A 17,142-nucleotide genomic window follows, 5' to 3' on the forward strand; every position below is an offset into this window, starting at 1 on the left:
TGGGGACACTAGCAGCCCTCGCTATGGTACCGGCAGCTCTCTATATTCTTCAACCCGACGGCCAACCCGCAATGCAACTCGAAACTACCACCACAACCACAGTTGCGACGCCCATGATGCTTTGCGAAATCTCGGCCCCGAATCCCTGCCGATCCCTAATTTATTTTCGAAACTGCAACGGGGGACCAGTGGACGAGGTCACGTGATGGAGCCGACCGGCCAGCATGGCATGCACAACCAGCAGACGGCCACGTTTTCCAACTCGAGAACTCGCAAAGCAACTGGGAAACGTCGGACATGACCCTGTCTCCGATTGCAGCGGCGACGCTCCAGGCGACTGGCCTGTCGACAGCGTCCAACATATGCGCCCAATTCATCGACGGGTACCAGGAGCAGGTATGTGCCACCAACAGAGCGCGACATGACCGATGTAGTCGTGATTCGTGAATGACCGACTCATTGCTCGTCAATATTAAAAATAAAAATAAAAAATAAAAAAAACAGCGCCCCTTCTCCCTGGACCCCCTGCAGCTGCTGCGGTTCATCCTGCTGACGCTGCTGACCACGCCGCCAAACTACCACTGGCAGCAGTTCCTCGAGAGGCGATTCCCAGGGTACACGCCGACCCGGCAGCCCTACGAGGCGGTCGAGCTGCAGATTGTCGAAGAAGGCGGCGACGCGCGGCGGGCGCCGGAAACATTCAGCTACCGCAACACGCTGGCAAAGTGGTTCATTGACTGCATGACGGTGGGCGCCGTCCTCAACACGGTCGCCTTCCTCGTCATCATGGGCGTTTTAAAGGCCCGCTCGCCAGGTAGTATATGGCGGAGCGTCGTGGACGTAAGGACGGTTGAAAGTTGAAACCCTCTGTTGAACGCGCGGCTGACGCCTCCAAGGACACGATCCCCATTATTGTCGCCGGGTACAGGATCTGGCCGCTGGCGTCGATTGTGAGCTTCAGCGTGATTCCCGTCTCCAAGAGGATCGTGTTTCTCAGCTTCGTCGGCTTCCTGTGGGGGGTGTACATGAGTCTCGTGGCGGCTCGGGTGTGAATTTGGAGCCGAGTCGAGGTGCGCAAGGCCGTGGTGCCGGCGGATTGTCGACCTGCGTACTCCGTAGGCTAAGCGGAGAGAGCTACATGTACATAGTAACATTGGCCCGTCGTTTATCAAGTCCCCTCCGGGGGCCCTGCCGGGGGCCGCCTGCGGCGAGCTGTGGCCTGCGGCCCGGCGTTGGCATGACACCGTGTGAGGTTCGCGATGCGTTTGAGTCTTTTATATAGCAGGGATATCCCCCCGTACGCTTCTACGGCACACACACAACTAAAATACATCCGTCGTTTCTTTCTTCCCTCCCAACATGCATTCACTACTTCAGCCACTGAATACCGCCGTCAATGTCCCCCCACCACGCGTTCGTCATGTCCCGCCAGTAATGGGAGCGCGGCTTCCACTGCGGGCTGGAGCCGACCTTGGGGAGCAGGCTCCTCGCCTTCTCGACGTAGGTCGAGCTGAGGCGCATAAAGGGCAGCGGCTCCATGGCGGCCTTTTCGGCGTCGGTCAGCCGGGGCACGATGACGCGGTAGCCCTCCCGGGCGGCCTTGGCGAGCATGCGGCAGACGAGCTGGGCGGTGGCGTCGGCGCCCAGGGTCCAGCTGGCGTCGACGTAGCCAAAGGACAGGGCGAGGTTGGGCACGTTTTCCAGCATGCAGCCCTTCCAGGCGTAGCAGTCGGCGAGGCGGACGGGCGCGCCGTCGACCGACGTCTCGATGCCGCCGGCGAGGTGCAGCCTGAGCCCCGTGGCCGTGACGATGATGTCCGGGTGCAGCTCCCGGCCCGAGGCGAGCTTGATGGCGTCGGCCGTGACCCTCTCGATGACGCCCGTCTCGACGCTCGCCCTGCCCGTCCTGAGGCACCGGAAGAAGTCGCCGCCGGGGCAGAGGCACATGCGCTGCTCCCACGGGTTGTAGCGCGGCGTGAAATGGGGGTCCATGCCGACGCCGCCGGGCAGCTCGCGCGACGTCCGCCTCAGGATGAGGGCGCGCGCCAGCCGCGGGAACCAGGCGCAAAAGGTGGTGAGCACAAAGGCCGACAGGATCCATTTGAAGCGGATGACGCGCCGGGCCAGCGCGCCGGGCAGCAGGAGGCGCAGCGAGCGGTCGACGGGGTCCGTCTGCGGCAGGGAGAGGATGTAGGTCGGCGATCGCTGGAGCATCGTCGTGTGCGCCGCCTCGCCGCACATGGACGGCAGCAGCGTCACGGCCGTGGCGCCCGACCCGATGATGACGACCCTCTTGCCCGCGTAGTCGAGGTCGGCCGGCCAGAACTGCGGGTGCACGACGGTGCCGGCAAAGTCCTGGAGGCCCGGGATGTCCGCCTGCAGCGGCTCGTCGTAGTTGTAGTAGCCCGTGCCCAGGAAGACGAAGCGCGACCGCAGCCTGACCTCGTCGGAGCCGCCGGCCGCAATGTCCAGGGTCCACGAGGACGAGGCCGACGACCAGTCCATCTTGCGGACCCGGTGGTTGAACTTGATGTGCCGGTCGATGCCGGCCTCGGCCGCCGACTCCTTGAGGTACTTGAGGATGAGGCTGCCGTGCGCAATGGGCTGCTTGTCCTCCCATATCCTCCACGGGAACCCAAACGTGTACAGGTCCGAGTCGGACCGGATGCCCGGGTATTGGAAGAGGCTCCAGGTGCCGCCAATCTCGTGGCGCCCGTCGACGATGCAGTAGCTCAGCTCTGGGTTGCGCTCCTGCAGCCTGTAAGCCATGTTGATGCCCGAGATGCCGGCGCCGATGATGACGACGTCGTAGTCGACGTCTTGTTTCTCGTGTTCCATGGCGGCTGGCTTATTTCTTCTTGTTCGTTTGTGATTTCGGCGGCGTCTCGTTGCTACTGGTGACAAGAAATGTAAAAGTGAGGGGGAAAAAAAGGAAGTCTCGAAATCAAAACCCTAACCCTAACCCTGCGACGGTGGTGTACGGCACGCGGTTTCGCCTAGAGGAGCAAGCAGCAACAACACGGCGGATGGTTGTATCCCAAGACAACGCGCAGGGCTTCCCCGGATTTTTATACCAAGACGCAACAATTATCCAGAGACAACAGGGCGGGCTGCGACTCTATTTCAATCCCGGCGCGGGACAGAATGCCCTCCGTCGCCGCAAGCCTCGGCATGTAGTATTCGCCTGAGACAAAAGACGACGGTCCTCGCAGTGGCCGTCTATCCTGCGAATGCGATTTGTCGACTCCTTGTTTGGCCGTCGCCCCGCGGGTCCGGCTCCAGCTGTGCCTGGTTCGCCACAAAGCTCGCCTCTCCACGAAAGCTGGGGAGAACATTGAATGTGGGAAAAAAGGGCCCGATCGCTGGCCCACCCTGGGAATCGCTGCGACGCAAATGGCCAGGTTCGCGAACCTGCCTGGGGCCAGTGACCAGAGACCCCCGTCCGCCGGAGCTTGAAGTGGTTCCTTGGATCCGTTCCAAACGGAGCGTCCGGGTTGCCCTGGGTTGCTCCGTACCAGACGTCGCTGCCAGTTTGTTGACATGTGCCGACGAGACGGCGTCGGGGCTGCGCATGTGCTTCGCGGGGTGGTCTGATGCTGGAGGGCTGTTGCAGCCTGCGTTGGCCGTCGATGTTTCTGCCTGGGCCACGGGGATCTGAGCGTGGCATGACGAATTCTCGAGGCCTTTTGGCAAATTCAACAACTTGGTCGGGCGTGACACGCGTTCAGTCAAGAGACCATGATGCAACCAACACAGGGCAGTTGGACGCGTTGAGCCGAGCTGTGGTCTGGCGTCCTCGCAAGGGCCGACGTCTTTCAACCTAGAACTGTCGCAGCGACATCACATGAGAGCGTCAACGTCATTGCTTACTCGCTTTGGTCCCTGGCAAATCTCCGCTGCGGGTTGCGTACATGCCGCCAGGACTAATCCGGGAATAGACCAGTTGACTTCTCCGCTTATAGCCATCCCCATCGTGCGACGGAGAGTTGGGAAACATGAAGGCACGTTTATCGCGCAATGCCACGACAAGCTACCGTCGTTCTGCACATGCCGGGGTTCCGAGGCCTGTGCTCATACATGTCAACTGGTGCAATTTACGGAATGAATACCATTGGTAGCTAAACACCACCCGTCCAACCATGTAAGATGACTGGCCAGCCCTGCAATATACAATTTTACACGTCATACTCCCCCGATGGGCTCATCACCATTTAATCAACGGCCCTGGGCGCTTCCCCAGCAGGTCCAGGAACGCATCAAGAGTGGCCCTCGGCAAAATGGCCAGGGAATCGCGATCCAGCAAGACAGAGTAGACCGTCCTCGTCGAGCAGGCCGTCTGGTGGCCCTGGCCATCCATCCTCGCCCGCAGCCAGGCAAGCGCCTTTGGCACGCCTGCAATCGCCAAGGTCTCGTGGTTGGTGCTCTCGTCCCGCAGGTACTCGACGGCCGTGCCGCTCTCGCAGTACCATTCCACGAGGGCGTCCGTTTCGGCCACGGGGCTAATCTCGTCGTGGGTGGCCTTGTACACGAGCAGCGGCGCCTTGGGGGCGCGCTGCCCCAGGTCGTTTTCCCTCGAGATCCCGAGCACGGTGGGATCCGCGTGGAGCAGCGTAGGGTCGTCCACCCACTGCGTCAGGTTCTTGCCGCTGTACTCCTTGATGTCCCCGGCCAGGCACAGGCTGGCGGCCTTGTAGAAGTCGTCCTTGTACTGGGGCAGGATGTGCTTTTGCAAAAGGGCCTCGAGCTCGGGGTACTGGTGGGCGAGGCCGAGGATGCCGGCGGGGATGAGGCCGGCGAAGCCGGTGCCGTCGACCTGGGCCAGCACGGTGGTGATGTTGGGCACGGGGCCGCCGCCCGCCGCGCCGGCAATGGCCAGCTCCGGTGCGTACGACGGCTGCAGCTCCGCCGCGAACATGGTGGCGAGGCTGCCGCCCGAGTACCCCCATAGCGTGACCGTCGGGCTCCCGCCGATGCCCGTCATGGAGCCCGAGTTCCTGGCCGCGCGGATGCCGTCCAGCACCGCCTGGCCCGAGAGCGCGTTGGCGAGGAAGGCCCCCCTCGGCCCCAGGTAGTCGGGGACGATGACGACCCAGCCCTGCTCGAGAGCTGCTTCGACGAGCAGCAGCTCTGCCTCAGTGGTGGACGTCCCGCCGTCGGCGCCCAGCTGGAATGCGTACGACGGGGCGCAGTTGATGCTTGCCGCATCATCTATCACTTGGTATGAGAGGACCTTGTTGAAGTTTGCGTTGCGAGGGACGAGGACGGTGAGCACCGTGGCCGTGGCGTTGTTGAGACTGTCTGTGGTCCGGTAGAGGAGCTGGTAGCTCGCATCAACCACCGCAATGGGGTTTGGAGGCGGGCGATGCCGGATAATGGCGCCTGGGGCGTACGAGTCGACGTCATCGGGGACCCGATAGAAGGCATCTACGCTGGGCAGCGGCGGAGTTGCTCTGGGGTCGAGGACGCCACCAAGACCGGCGTCGCCAGAGATGGTCCAGCTAAAGAAGGTCAACCACAAGACGAGTTGCCAGACCATTGTAGAAGTCATGTTCGCAATAGCAAGTGGCTGGCATCGGCGTAGAGGCTTATCCTGTACCTCTCCAGATACAGCAGGACATGACTTGCCGACGAGAGCAGCACCACCCCTTTATATACCAGTTTGTTGGTCAAGTTTATACCTGCAATGGCCGCTGTTTGTTCTACCATCTCGCCATCTCACTGATTCACCCGAGCATGTCGGCCGTCCGGCGAGCCCCCTCGTAAGGACGCTTGCAACGTCAAAGCCCAACGACGCTATTGTTCCTCAGCCGGCTACCAGGCGACCGTAATCTCGTATATGATAGGCCTTCATTCTTCTCACGTCTCGTACAGACAGCTCTCAGCCATGATAGTTTCTGCAGAAACGACACGGCGTTATCTCGACGGTTGGCCAAACCACTTACACTCCCCAAAGCAGTAATTAAGCGACATCGCCGACACGGCAGAACACGCAAGGGGCTTCTAAGACGACATGCAGGAGACCCCAAGGTCCGCCCCGTCCCGATGCAACTCCACGTAGCTTTGGGTCCATGGAGCCAAGCAGTTGTGGCATAGCCCGACAACTAAACTTTCCGAAATTCTCCTGTCCACTCGCTGATAAGGCCAAAGGAAGCCACTTTGGAGCCTGTTGACAAGGAGCATCAGGAATCATCAGTGTCTACAGGTACGACTATGCCGGTTACGCACACATATTGTCGGCAATGGCGGTACCCTTGCCCGCACAGGGTTAGTGGGAAATTATCAATGATGTTTTCTTTTCCCAGGCTTAACTAATATGCTGATAACATTAAATGATGATGTTATCCCGCACAGACGGACCGCCCGCGCCCGACGGCCCGGGGAGCCTGAATCGCACAATGTAACTGCATGTAGCTTGTGGCGATGTCGGTCTTTGGTAGCATCGCTACGCAACTGACTTGTATCACTGACCTAAACAAGCTGTCAAGTGGCAGGCTAGACCTGTCACTAAAGAAAGTGGGCGACGATTATAGGCCGAAATGTCATGACGCAGCGTGCGCTCCGTCTACCAAGACACTCTGGTTTTGTTCCCGCGTGGACACGGCAATGTCAGGTTGACGGGCTTCGCGCCAACCACCATCTTGTTCGACGGCGTCACGGGCCAGTCCTCAGTCCTCGGGTTGTCCGTCGACCCAAACGTGTGCCACGCCACAATGTCCTGGTTTCTCACCAACGAAGCGCCATCTCCCTCGGCCTTTCGCTCCGCAATCATCGACGCCAGGCCCCTTTCCCCCAATGACTGCATCGTATAACGCCCTGCGGGAAACACCTCGCCGTCGTGGTATTCCGTCATCCACACACCGCGTGCTGCCCAAACTCGGACCTCTTGGCCTTGTAGGAGTCCGGATGAGCAAGAAGCAGCTGACAGCAGGGGACCAGCTTGAACCCAACCGGCGTCTGGGTAACGCCGTTGACCTTGCCCTCGTTTACCATCCCAAAGACGCGGTTCTTGGCAAAGTCCGGTCGAGGCCTTGTGGACGAGGTGTGTATCCGACACCAGAGAGGTTATGTCGAGGGGATCGTCGACCGGCATGGCCGCCAACTCGTCCACCTACTTGCAGGGAGTTGTTGTGCCCGTCGGTGGCCGGAGTCGATGTGCAGGCAAAACAGGTGCGGGTGGTGATTCGGCTCAAGTACGCCGGGCGTGACGACGATGCCCTACGGAGTCGAACCGCCCAGGCCGATGGGCGCCGTGAGCAAGATGCCCGTCGCGCAGACCTCGTAGTGCGCCGATGCGTCCTGGGCGAAGTGAAAGGCAAAGATGTACTCGGAGTTGGTGACGGTGACGACGGCATTCTGCGTCCGGAAACTGGTGTGCTTGCACAGGACGCCGTCGTCTTTTTATGCTGAGAAGCTGAAATATACAAAGTGATATATCATGCTCCAGGTGTCCCCCTACCCCCGCTTCCACACAAAAGCAGGAGGTATACAAGATGCATCTCCCGGCGATGGTACCTGGGTGTCATGGTCCAAGCCAAGTATATTGAAAACTAGCTAGGCAATAAATACAGGTTCCTTAATACAGAAAAGAAAGAAGGCAAAACGAGACACGTCTCCGGAGGCTAGACTAGTTTAATGCTTCGTCAATCTCGCTTGTCAGTGGGCCAAAGGCACACCGGGCTCAGCCCGTTACTCTAGGCTTCATGAATCTTCCTCTCGGCCAGTATAGATTCGACCCGGCGGCCAGGCGCACAACAGGCTTCTAGATCAAAGAGACTCTCTAATAGCTCAATGATTTCGCATGAGCTTAGTGTCCGCGCACTTGATGAAATCGTCCGCGCTGGCGTTCGGGTTCTTCCTTGTTTCCTTCAAAGCGCAGTCCTTGACCACTGCCCGGCAATATTGTTCGTCAACACCATACTTGTTAGGCTTGCCCCCCGCCGTAGAACAGACCTCGTCTTCCCTGGCTTGGGGATCATTCTCGACCGCCGTTTTACCCTTGGTGAAGACCAACGGATAAGTGCCTGTCCAGCCCACCGGCCCTCCAACCTGATTCATGAAATCCATGTAGTACTCCTTGACAGTCTGCGACTGGGTGAGATTCCAGGGGCATTGACTCTTGTATTTCAGGCGGTGTATGTCGAACCACCCAGCAAGCTGCGGCTGGCCTAGGCTTGCCTTGAACCGTTCAAAATTCGGGTCGTAGTCTTTATTGACAACCCATTGCTTGTCAGGAAATGATGCCGTGTAGTCCTCCAGGGTGATGTCGCTTCCACGACGGCTCACGCTTTGCTGGCCGTCCGAATTCATCATCGTTCGTGTCACCTAGCAGATGAATTGGGCCTCGAAGTTCTCCAATGACATCTGCCGGCAAGGCCGCAGTAGGCTTGGCATAGGCCTGAAAGCATAGGCCCACTATAAGAGCAATCAAGGCAACCGGCCGGCGTGTTCTTTTCATTTTGGCGGATGCACACGTTGAATCCTGTGGTTTGGAGACGCAGGAGAAGAGTAGATGAGTCAAATAAATGAGATGAACTGCGATGGATCTTCTAACAATACTAACAGGCCAACTGGATAGTAACGGGTGTGAGCCTTATATATAAGTTTGGCTGGATAGTTATGTATAATAGGTTATCTTGTTTTCTGATATTACCAGCATTCGGGCTCCCGTATTGCCAATTTACCTGTCAAGGTCGTATGTCTTGATTTCTTCCCGGGCTTCACGGCCCTCGAGTCAGTCCAGTATACATGCCTTTCGTGGCTTGGCGCTACGCTATCCTTGTTTCTCGTTTCAAAGAACGAGTCATGTTACAGGCGGAAATGGGCTTGTGACGGATATTGATGCAATCGTCTGAGCTCGGTATATTGAAAATCAGCTATACGAGTACAAGAAGTGCCCAAAGGTGAAGAGGAACGGAATAGCCAGAAGAGCTCCTTGTCCTGAGCTCGACGCGTCGTCACTCTCGCTTGCCGGCAGGTCCCGGCGCGGGGCAGAAGGAATGAGTGCGAACCGTCAACGTCGAGTTTGCCGCAACATTGTTGTTCCAAAATGAAAAAGGGGACCCTGCCGTTACCGCGTGGGCAACGTAAGCGAGATGGCCAGTTGACTGCAATTTACGCGGAACTACCACGGAAGTACCGAAACCCCATGCCAAGCAGAGCCGGGTCCCCAAGCGCGTAGCACATGACAGGACCACACACCCTTATAAGGCCGTGATCCAGAACAAATACGCTTAGAATTTACTTGATATATTATAATTAAAAAGGACGAGTACTTGTAGGAATATCAGCGTGGTTCTCATAATAATAATAATAATAATAATAATAATAACCCTGAGGGAATTTTGGAAAAGAGAGGTCCGGTCCGAATATCAACGTAAAAAGCGATAAATGTTCATATCCCCACTGTGGGTCACTGCCGATTGTATCTTTGCGGACTTTTCCACAAGACAGCGCCCGAGTTCTAAATCTAGGCCTAAGTTAAGATATTTGGAAGTACATCAGCTGCAGTGGCTAACAACGAAGCCGATGGAAAAGTTGTCTGCAGCTGGGGCCTGAACCCAGTTTGCCGCTGTGGCCAGTCTATTACCAAGCTTGCATAAGCCAAGGCGAAGAAGATTCGTCGCTGCTGCAACTGAAATCTGAAACTGGCACTGACTAGTTGTGCCCATTCATCAGGCCACTAGGCCCACTAGTAAGCCTGATCAGGTGCTTGGTATAATGCAATTCTAATGCAGCATAAAGAAAAACTTGCTGAGATTGATAAGTACTGTGCTGCAAAGTTTCATATGTAACCCTTTTAGTATTAGGCTCCTAATTAGCTTAAAATTCCTACCTATGAGCATTCATTGTCTCCCGGCATCAGGCCTGTAATTAGGACGTATAGAAATCAATAACACTCTGCGTCTGACTCAAGCTATCAAATACGTGTTATTAAAACTATAAAGAAGGGAGGATAGCCTCGACAAACATTTCGAGTCAACACGAACCCTCTTGAAGCATACAATACTTTTTACTTTGCCTAGTTATTTGTCTTGAAATCCTGAACATGAAGTCCCTCGTCACTATACTGTCCATGGCTATAGGTCTAGCTACTCTTGGTTTGGGAGCAGACACTCGACTAGCTGAACGAGAGGACCGTCCGGTGAACCCGTCATTCGACATACTAGACTCACTTTTGTCTACGACGCATGTTAGGTTGGAGGATATGAAAAAAACGCACAGACATATTGTTGAAGCTGCGAATGGAATCCGTGCCGTAGCGAACATCGGAAACTGTACCGAAAATGTAAGTGAACACATACATCAGTTACAAGGGCCTTATACTAATTGGAGAAAAGGCCGACTTTCTTTTTAAGGGTTGGTTTGAAGATATGGAGAAGTATACGAACGAGTCTGCGAAGCTTATCACCGAAGTTGCACAACTGCAAGGCCGCTTGGGTTCAGTTGTGGGAGGAGATGTAAGTTTGCCTGCTGACGCGTGCGTTTCAAGTGTGCTAACAAAAGATCAGAGTGTTCACTTTTGCGTTCCGAAGTGATGGATGCAACCATGTAATCCACAATCGTGACCGGCCACCCCGAAACGCATCTTGCTAGATATTAGGCACTGCAAAAAAACAATAACAATTAACTTTCGTCGTCAAACTCTAGTCGCTCTTTAAACAGTAGCTATTCAATCAAGTATTTTATTTCCATATTATTCGGCTCTTCATCCCCTTCGTCAGGATCCAGAGTTTTTCACTTTAACTAAGCGTAGTGGTGCCATGCGACATGACGTGAGTCGTTATTGCCCTTGACTATTTCCATGGTGGAGGTGAAAAGTGCAAGCAGTATGGTTACTGCTCAGGATTCTAAACAACTTTAGGAGCAGGAATTCGGGCTTTTGTATTGATCAATATCTGATTTGATTTGACTGCTTCTAGGATGACCCAGCCGCCGAAAGGCGGTTACGCACGGCTGTTCGCTCCCAGGCCCAAGCTGCTGCAACCCAGAACTGGCTTCCCCCTCGCTTGGTCAACATTGACTCGTGACATGACGGAAGCGATTTGGGCTGGTTTAGCCAAAGCCCCAGACACATGGCGGCTTCGTTGTCATGCTAGCAGTGGGAATGCACTTGATGAGCAAGTCCTGACATTTATACTTCCTATACTCTGAGAGTCGGCTGGCCATGTTCTATATCGGGCTTCTCAACATGCCAGTGGCCATGACTCATCTTGTGAGACTCGAGGTGTTATAGGTCTGCCAGCTGCACTACCAAAAGTGGAGATCTCCTTGGTAGTGCATGCTCGCTATCTGGTATGATATACTATCACACGAGGGTTCGCTAAGCTCTTTTGACAAGATCGTTTTGGTCCCTACTTTTCATTCCGCGACTACACATGATCCGAGGCCTTCTGGCGCCAACAGCACCCTGTGGTGCAAATCGATTGAATCTACTTGCTTTCCCGCCAACGTCACGATGGATGCAAACAGCGCCATGCCTGCCGGTACCATCCAGTGACGCGCATTCATTCGTTTGTGTTCCATGGAACAATTCAACGGCAAAAATTTTGCATGCTACGACCAAGCAGAAGCTCATTTGTACATGTCGGCGTTGGCAGTGAAAGCTGGCCCTGCTGCTAATAAATGTCGAGCTCAGCCAATCAGGTCTTTGTCAGTATCTTTCTCCTTGCTCCTCTCCACTGCTGGGGAGATTCGTACCATTATGATCAGTGTTCTGTCTGATAAAGACACACCAGAAATGTCCAAGGGCCAGTGCCTTTTCTCTCGCAATGCCGCTTCACCCTGAAATTGGCTCGGCGGTGCTGGGGGCACCACGTGATCAAATCAATGGTAAATGACGGACGGCATCTGCGTGCCAGGATCTGTGTGCCGGGACGTTTATGCACATCTGCACCCCATCCCCACATATGTGGGCCCGGACCCGCCACCCGAGCAAGACGTCAATGGTCAACAATGATTGATTACTCGAGGCATCTTCGGGCCATTTAGCCCCGCTCTTCGGCTCAGGTCACACCGAAAACCACCGCAGGGGAACCTGGGCTCGGAAAATAGCGGCCAAGTGCGGTTTTGGCCAGATTTCCAGCTCAAGTGCAGAGTGACTAGTCATGTCGCCCTACTCGATCATGTCATGTTCCGTTTCTGATCTCAACGACGGACCACAGGTCCCGGTAGTGGTGCAAGTGGGGCATGGCCGAATCTACAATTGCCGGGGTGGTAAGTAGCCCGGCCACTTTGACGTGGAAACAGCCCATCATTCCTCGCAGGCACCAGACTTGATTCCACTGCCGAGCTCTAGCATTAACGAATTGCTATAAGAAACACGTGTGACATATACTGGTGGACATTTGACCCAATCTGACCCTCAATTCATGCACTCTACGGAGTACCGGAAAGCATCGTTTCCCAGGCCGACTCGACGCAACCGAAGCATTTCATAAAATTGAGTCGAGTGATGCACATCCTCAACCATTAATCACATTCTGAAGAAGCTAGGTAAAGGACATGACCAAGGTGACATGATGCGACCTGACTGCTTGAGAGCACAAGCAAGGTCTAGTGCGACGTGAATAAGGAAATGGTTCACCAACAGAAGGCTCCGACTTGAACCATTTACGTCCCAAGATTGTTGTTGGCCCATTCCCCCACACGAACCAAGTGGATTACAGTTTTGCCTTTTCTCTTCAACGTGTTAGTCTTTTCGTATTCAATCTACGGCTGGGAACTAGGCAGCATTCTTACCGCAAGTTAGCCATCTCGCGCTCGTACCGGGCCTTGTCCGCTGCTGCCGTTTGCTCATATGGGACTTTGTCCGCACCGCTCAAACCCGTCCAGACTTGTCCGAGTATAGCGGCGAGGCTGCTTGTCCCATCAGGCTTTTTCAAGCCCACAATGTGAGAGTTCTCTTCCGCGAAAAACGCAAAGGCCGACTTGGCAGGTCTAGGGGCCGTTGGATCTGAACGAGAAAAAAAGAGGACAGAGTTTAGTACCCGAGATTTCGTACGGCTAGCATCTAATAGATGCGACGAGATGGTTCAAGGGAAATCGGATTCTAGGAGCCAGACTACCTCTGGTATGATGCTTTTTCGTCCCCTCCTCCGCTGGAGCCCTGTCAAGGCGTTGACCATTTCCATCTCCCTCGGCCATTATATGCCTTTAAAACTTGAGTCTGATTTGGACGATCAAGTAGGAATGTATAACCGCTGAGAGCACAGTGAAGCAGTAGCAAGGTCAAAGTCCACCACACTCTGCAAAACAGCAGTCCAGCAGTATAACGCGGCGTTTGGCGAAGACGGGGTGGAGTCGAAAAGACTTGAATCGCAAACACTGGAGGCGCAGAGTGGCGAAAATATATTGGCCCCTCGGCAGCGTCCAAAGCGGAGGAAAATAGCTACGAGCGACCAGCATCGGTCCTCAAACTCCACTTGATGGGAGGGCATGACTCTCTTTTATCATGGCAATGGCCTTGGCGCGTACTTGACACTCTAGTGTCGAATTTCCCACCAAATCATCCCGGTCTGATCTCACGCCCCCTCGTGTCCCACCCGTAGCCTTGTCTGATTAAGAACCCAATGTATCATTGAGTACAAGGGTAGGTACCCCAATCTATCATCATTTATGCCGTAGACATGATGCACGCCACCGTTAGATAAAGTTGACGTTGCCCCATTACGCCACATTAGTCTATTTCAAAGCCGTGTTTTCTCAAAACAGTTGGCTGTGGATGCACAAATCTTGGGAAGCTTGCTGAGGTTATTCTGCTGCTTCCAACATAAGCGGCTTTTGTTTCTTCCCAAATGGCTATACAAGGTGCGACGTGGTGCTCTTGATGCCTGGTATGTCTCGTCTGGCGTCTTCGCTCCCCAATTTGGACGCTCTGAATCGAAATGCAACATGTCTGGTGATTGTCGACATCTTGGAGCCATTAGAGAGTGTGTTACAGTTTCGCCGAGAAAGTCATCAACTTCCTGATGCTGGCCGAAAGAGCCCCGGTCAACCCATGTAGAGAGATTTGCAGCTGCCCGGTACTCGATTCTGGGGCTACAATAAATAGCCTCAAGAGCTAGGCATTGATTGATTCACCTTCATAATTCAGGCGGTGAGGTGACCAGTCTCTTGATGCCGGGCAGCTTACGTCTGGTTGCCAAGACTATTCCAAGGGTCCAGGGGCGGATAAGTATATGGGCCCCACAAGCGCGTGTTTCATTTGATACCAGCAGTCATGGGTTTGGGAACTTTGGGGTCGTTTGAATCCCTTTGAATGTGTTAAGGTCCATTTTTCGTACCGGGCAGGGGTTCTGGCCAATGCCTCACCTGAGAAGTAATATAATAGTATAAGTACCAGTAATATTTAAATTTACAAAGAGCTACATCTTCCTATCGTAGCTGATACCGTCACCAAAGACGTACCTGTTAGGTATCGCAGAAAGGTGGGTCATATACCTCACTTGGACCTTAACACACTCAAAGGGATGGCCCGTCGGCTTATGAACTATTGAGTTGACGTCATTACTATGGGCTCAATTCTCGACATCACTGTCCATGCTGGCCTTATTCATTCAGATTGAATGCTAACCAGCCTGCTGCCCGCAGCCTGCCCGAGCCAGCTTCACAGACAGAGTGTAGCAAAAATTAAGCAAGCTCGCCAACACCAAACTTTATCGTTATGAACGCATATGCGAAGGGCGGGAGGAGACACGGAAATAATGCATCAGGTGACCCTTTGACGTCGAGTTAGTACAGTCGACGAGTGAGTGGCAGGCTCTTGGCTCTTTAATATCGAAAATATACCCAGTAGCAGGTGAAGATATTCATCCAACTACAACTCGCAAGCCAAGGATTAAGATCAAGGGCTGGCCACGTGGCGACAAGTCCAATCATAATGCCCGCACTTGTCAGTACATTATGGAGACACGTAAATAAAATAAAGTTTAATCCTAGCGTCGTTTTAGATTACTTTGCATAATCTTTGCGAGTAGTGTGCCCGACTCGCATGTCAGTAGCTGACGTCTAAAATGGCCCACGAATTCTGCCACCCCCATGTTCAACTGGTAGGTAGGTAGCTGCAGCTGAGCGAGTTTGCTCAATAGGGATGGGAACAATTCGTCAACGAGCCATAAGCTGACCTTAGGAAGCCAGGAGAAGGCTAACGACGGACCACTTCGTGATACCAGCACCTGTGACATGGGCAACATAACTGGGCTTGGAACATAAGAGGCTCAATTCAATCTTTAATAATCGACTGCCAGGTATTAGAGGCCCGTGTTTTTCCTGGAGGCCTTGGCCCTTAAGGGACCAGAGGTCTTTACATATAAGAAGTCGGTGTGTGGTAGAGGCCTGAGGCAGCCCTCGCTTTTGGTCCGACCTCGGGCCTCGTGATACTTTGTTGGTGTCCTGGTAACTGTTGAAAGGAGCGGCCATGTGATTCAGCTTCACCCGGCCAACGCAGCCGATATCTGGAGCCCCTTATAAACGGGCCACGTAGATAGATGGCTTTGGTAAGATTGAAATGATCATCAATCCCCTCTCAACAGTAACAGCGTGTGACAGCACCTCCCCTCACTTTAACATGGTTCGTCTTCATGCGACAAAGCGATTTTCTCTTCATAGCATGAATCAAGTCATTCCACGGTGGAGTCACTGGCATAAATTATTAACATATTGCTCCACGCACTTAGTAGTTAAGGCTATCTCGGCATAGCCTTTACTAGCGCGCGCTGTAATAAATTCAGCTAGTGTAAAACATAATTAAGGGTGTGGATATTGGTTATCTAGCTGAATTTTGTTAGTAGTCATGCATATAGTTTTCTTGGCACACTAAAATACAGCTCCGATGAAACGTACCAGTATTTAACGTATTGCGATATATTTATAGTGTTTTACATGGTTAATTGCGCTTCCCTGGCTTAAGTACTTCTAACATATAGGTATTACTAGATGTTCTTATTTTTTTTTTCCTAATTTAATAATAAAGCAAGTTATGGTATTCTAGTAGCTAGCGTCTTGGGTCACTTTTAGTGTCGGTCGATGTGCATGTACCGAAGTCCAGACTCTACCACTCACGTCCACATGTCAAATCCTCGGCATATAGAATATATCTGGTTGGAATTAACCAAGCACAACTGCCAAAATCCATAATTCGTTTTGAACTCTTTGCAATCAAGTAGCTCTACATCTAGAAACATACAGGTGTTTCAAATTATTCTCAAGTCGTGAGAGAACTCGTTCTGCTTAAAACGTTGTGTGCTGTGCTTATACGCTCTTTGTCGTATGTCAGGCCTACCCTGAAGGCACTACAGCAGCAGCCATCAAGGGTTTCTCTCGTGCGTAAAGACCAGCATGATACCCCGTGTAACTCTTAAAGGAGCATTGTACACAAGAAACTGCAACAACTGTCTTTTTGAGCCGTTGCACGTTGAGGCGTTATTGCATCCGACAGCCTCATCATGTCAACAATTGCCTTACTTTTGTCGTCAATGACTGAATACCAATTCTTGGAGCCTTAAGTGGTTCACGTTGAAAAGACGGCTAGCTATCTGCTTGTGACATTTTCGCTGGTTGCACTACTTTAATAGCGACGACACGAAATCTCTAGAGAGAATGACCCGCGTGGGGCTGTAAGCTCGTAGAATTATACTACTCCCCGTCCTCGGTAGCTTCATCTACTTGGTCACAAACGGGTAGGCTTTGGCGTTCCATACCTAAAGGCTGTGCTGTCGTCACAACAGGCGAGGTACGCGTCTAGTTACGGCGACTGATACATGGGCACCCGGGTGCCCAAATAGACTAGCGCACCCAGGTGCCCAAATTATGTCAGCACTCCTCTAGCGCTGGGACAGACCCGCAAGACCCGGCTGGAAGATCATTTCAACTAGTTACTCTCTCCAGTTTAATCTACAACTTGACAACAATGCAATCCTCCGTCGCGCTATTCGCTGAGTGCAAAGCTTGTTGCTCATTACTGTCTACCTCTATTCTCTTCCATATTTCTTTCATTCCTCTTCTCTTGTTAGCCAAAGGATGATCACCCATCTCCCGAGCGACCTGGGCTTCAATCCGCTCATCTTCCTGGTTGCTCCAGTCTAGATACGCCATCATTTCCTCTTTCGTCCATTCTCTGGACCCTGTCGCAGTGACGCGATGCTT

At 53.5% G+C, this 17,142-nt stretch overlaps 4 protein-coding genes across 4 annotated transcripts; 1 reads left to right on the forward strand and 3 right to left on the reverse strand.

Moving 5' to 3' along the window:
- Positions 1-290: 290 nt before the first annotated feature.
- J3458_012949 (uncharacterized protein) lies at positions 291-3,133 on the reverse strand. The gene has a single exon (XM_066120212.1). The coding sequence runs from the start codon at positions 2,836-2,838 to the stop codon at positions 1,369-1,371; it is 1,470 nt and encodes a 489-aa protein (XP_065974849.1). The 5' UTR covers positions 2,839-3,133; the 3' UTR covers positions 291-1,368.
- Positions 298-1,052, forward strand: J3458_012948 (uncharacterized protein; the record flags this gene model as incomplete). The annotated part of the gene is made up of 3 exons (XM_007810331.2): positions 298-396; positions 505-840; positions 897-1,052. 3 exons carry the CDS (start codon positions 298-300, stop codon positions 1,050-1,052), a joined length of 591 nt encoding a protein of 196 aa, XP_007808522.2.
- An 880-nt stretch (positions 3,134-4,013) lies between the features above and the next one.
- Positions 4,014-5,648, reverse strand: J3458_012950 (uncharacterized protein). Its single transcript, XM_066120213.1, has one exon. It carries the CDS (start codon positions 5,546-5,548, stop codon positions 4,205-4,207), a length of 1,344 nt encoding a protein of 447 aa, XP_065974850.1. The 5' UTR covers positions 5,549-5,648; the 3' UTR covers positions 4,014-4,204.
- A 1,870-nt stretch (positions 5,649-7,518) lies between these two features.
- Positions 7,519-8,310, reverse strand: J3458_012951 (uncharacterized protein; the record flags this gene model as incomplete). The annotated part of the gene is made up of 1 exon (XM_007810327.2): positions 7,519-8,310. One exon carries the CDS (start codon positions 8,308-8,310, stop codon positions 7,786-7,788), a length of 525 nt encoding a protein of 174 aa, XP_007808518.2. The 3' UTR covers positions 7,519-7,785.
- Between the last annotated feature and the right edge of the window lie 8,832 nt (positions 8,311-17,142).

This window comes from Metarhizium acridum (genome assembly GCF_019434415.1).
Source record: "Metarhizium acridum strain ARSEF 324 chromosome Unknown scaffold_272, whole genome shotgun sequence".
In the NCBI taxonomy this organism is placed as follows: Eukaryota; Fungi; Ascomycota; class Sordariomycetes; order Hypocreales; family Clavicipitaceae; genus Metarhizium; species Metarhizium acridum.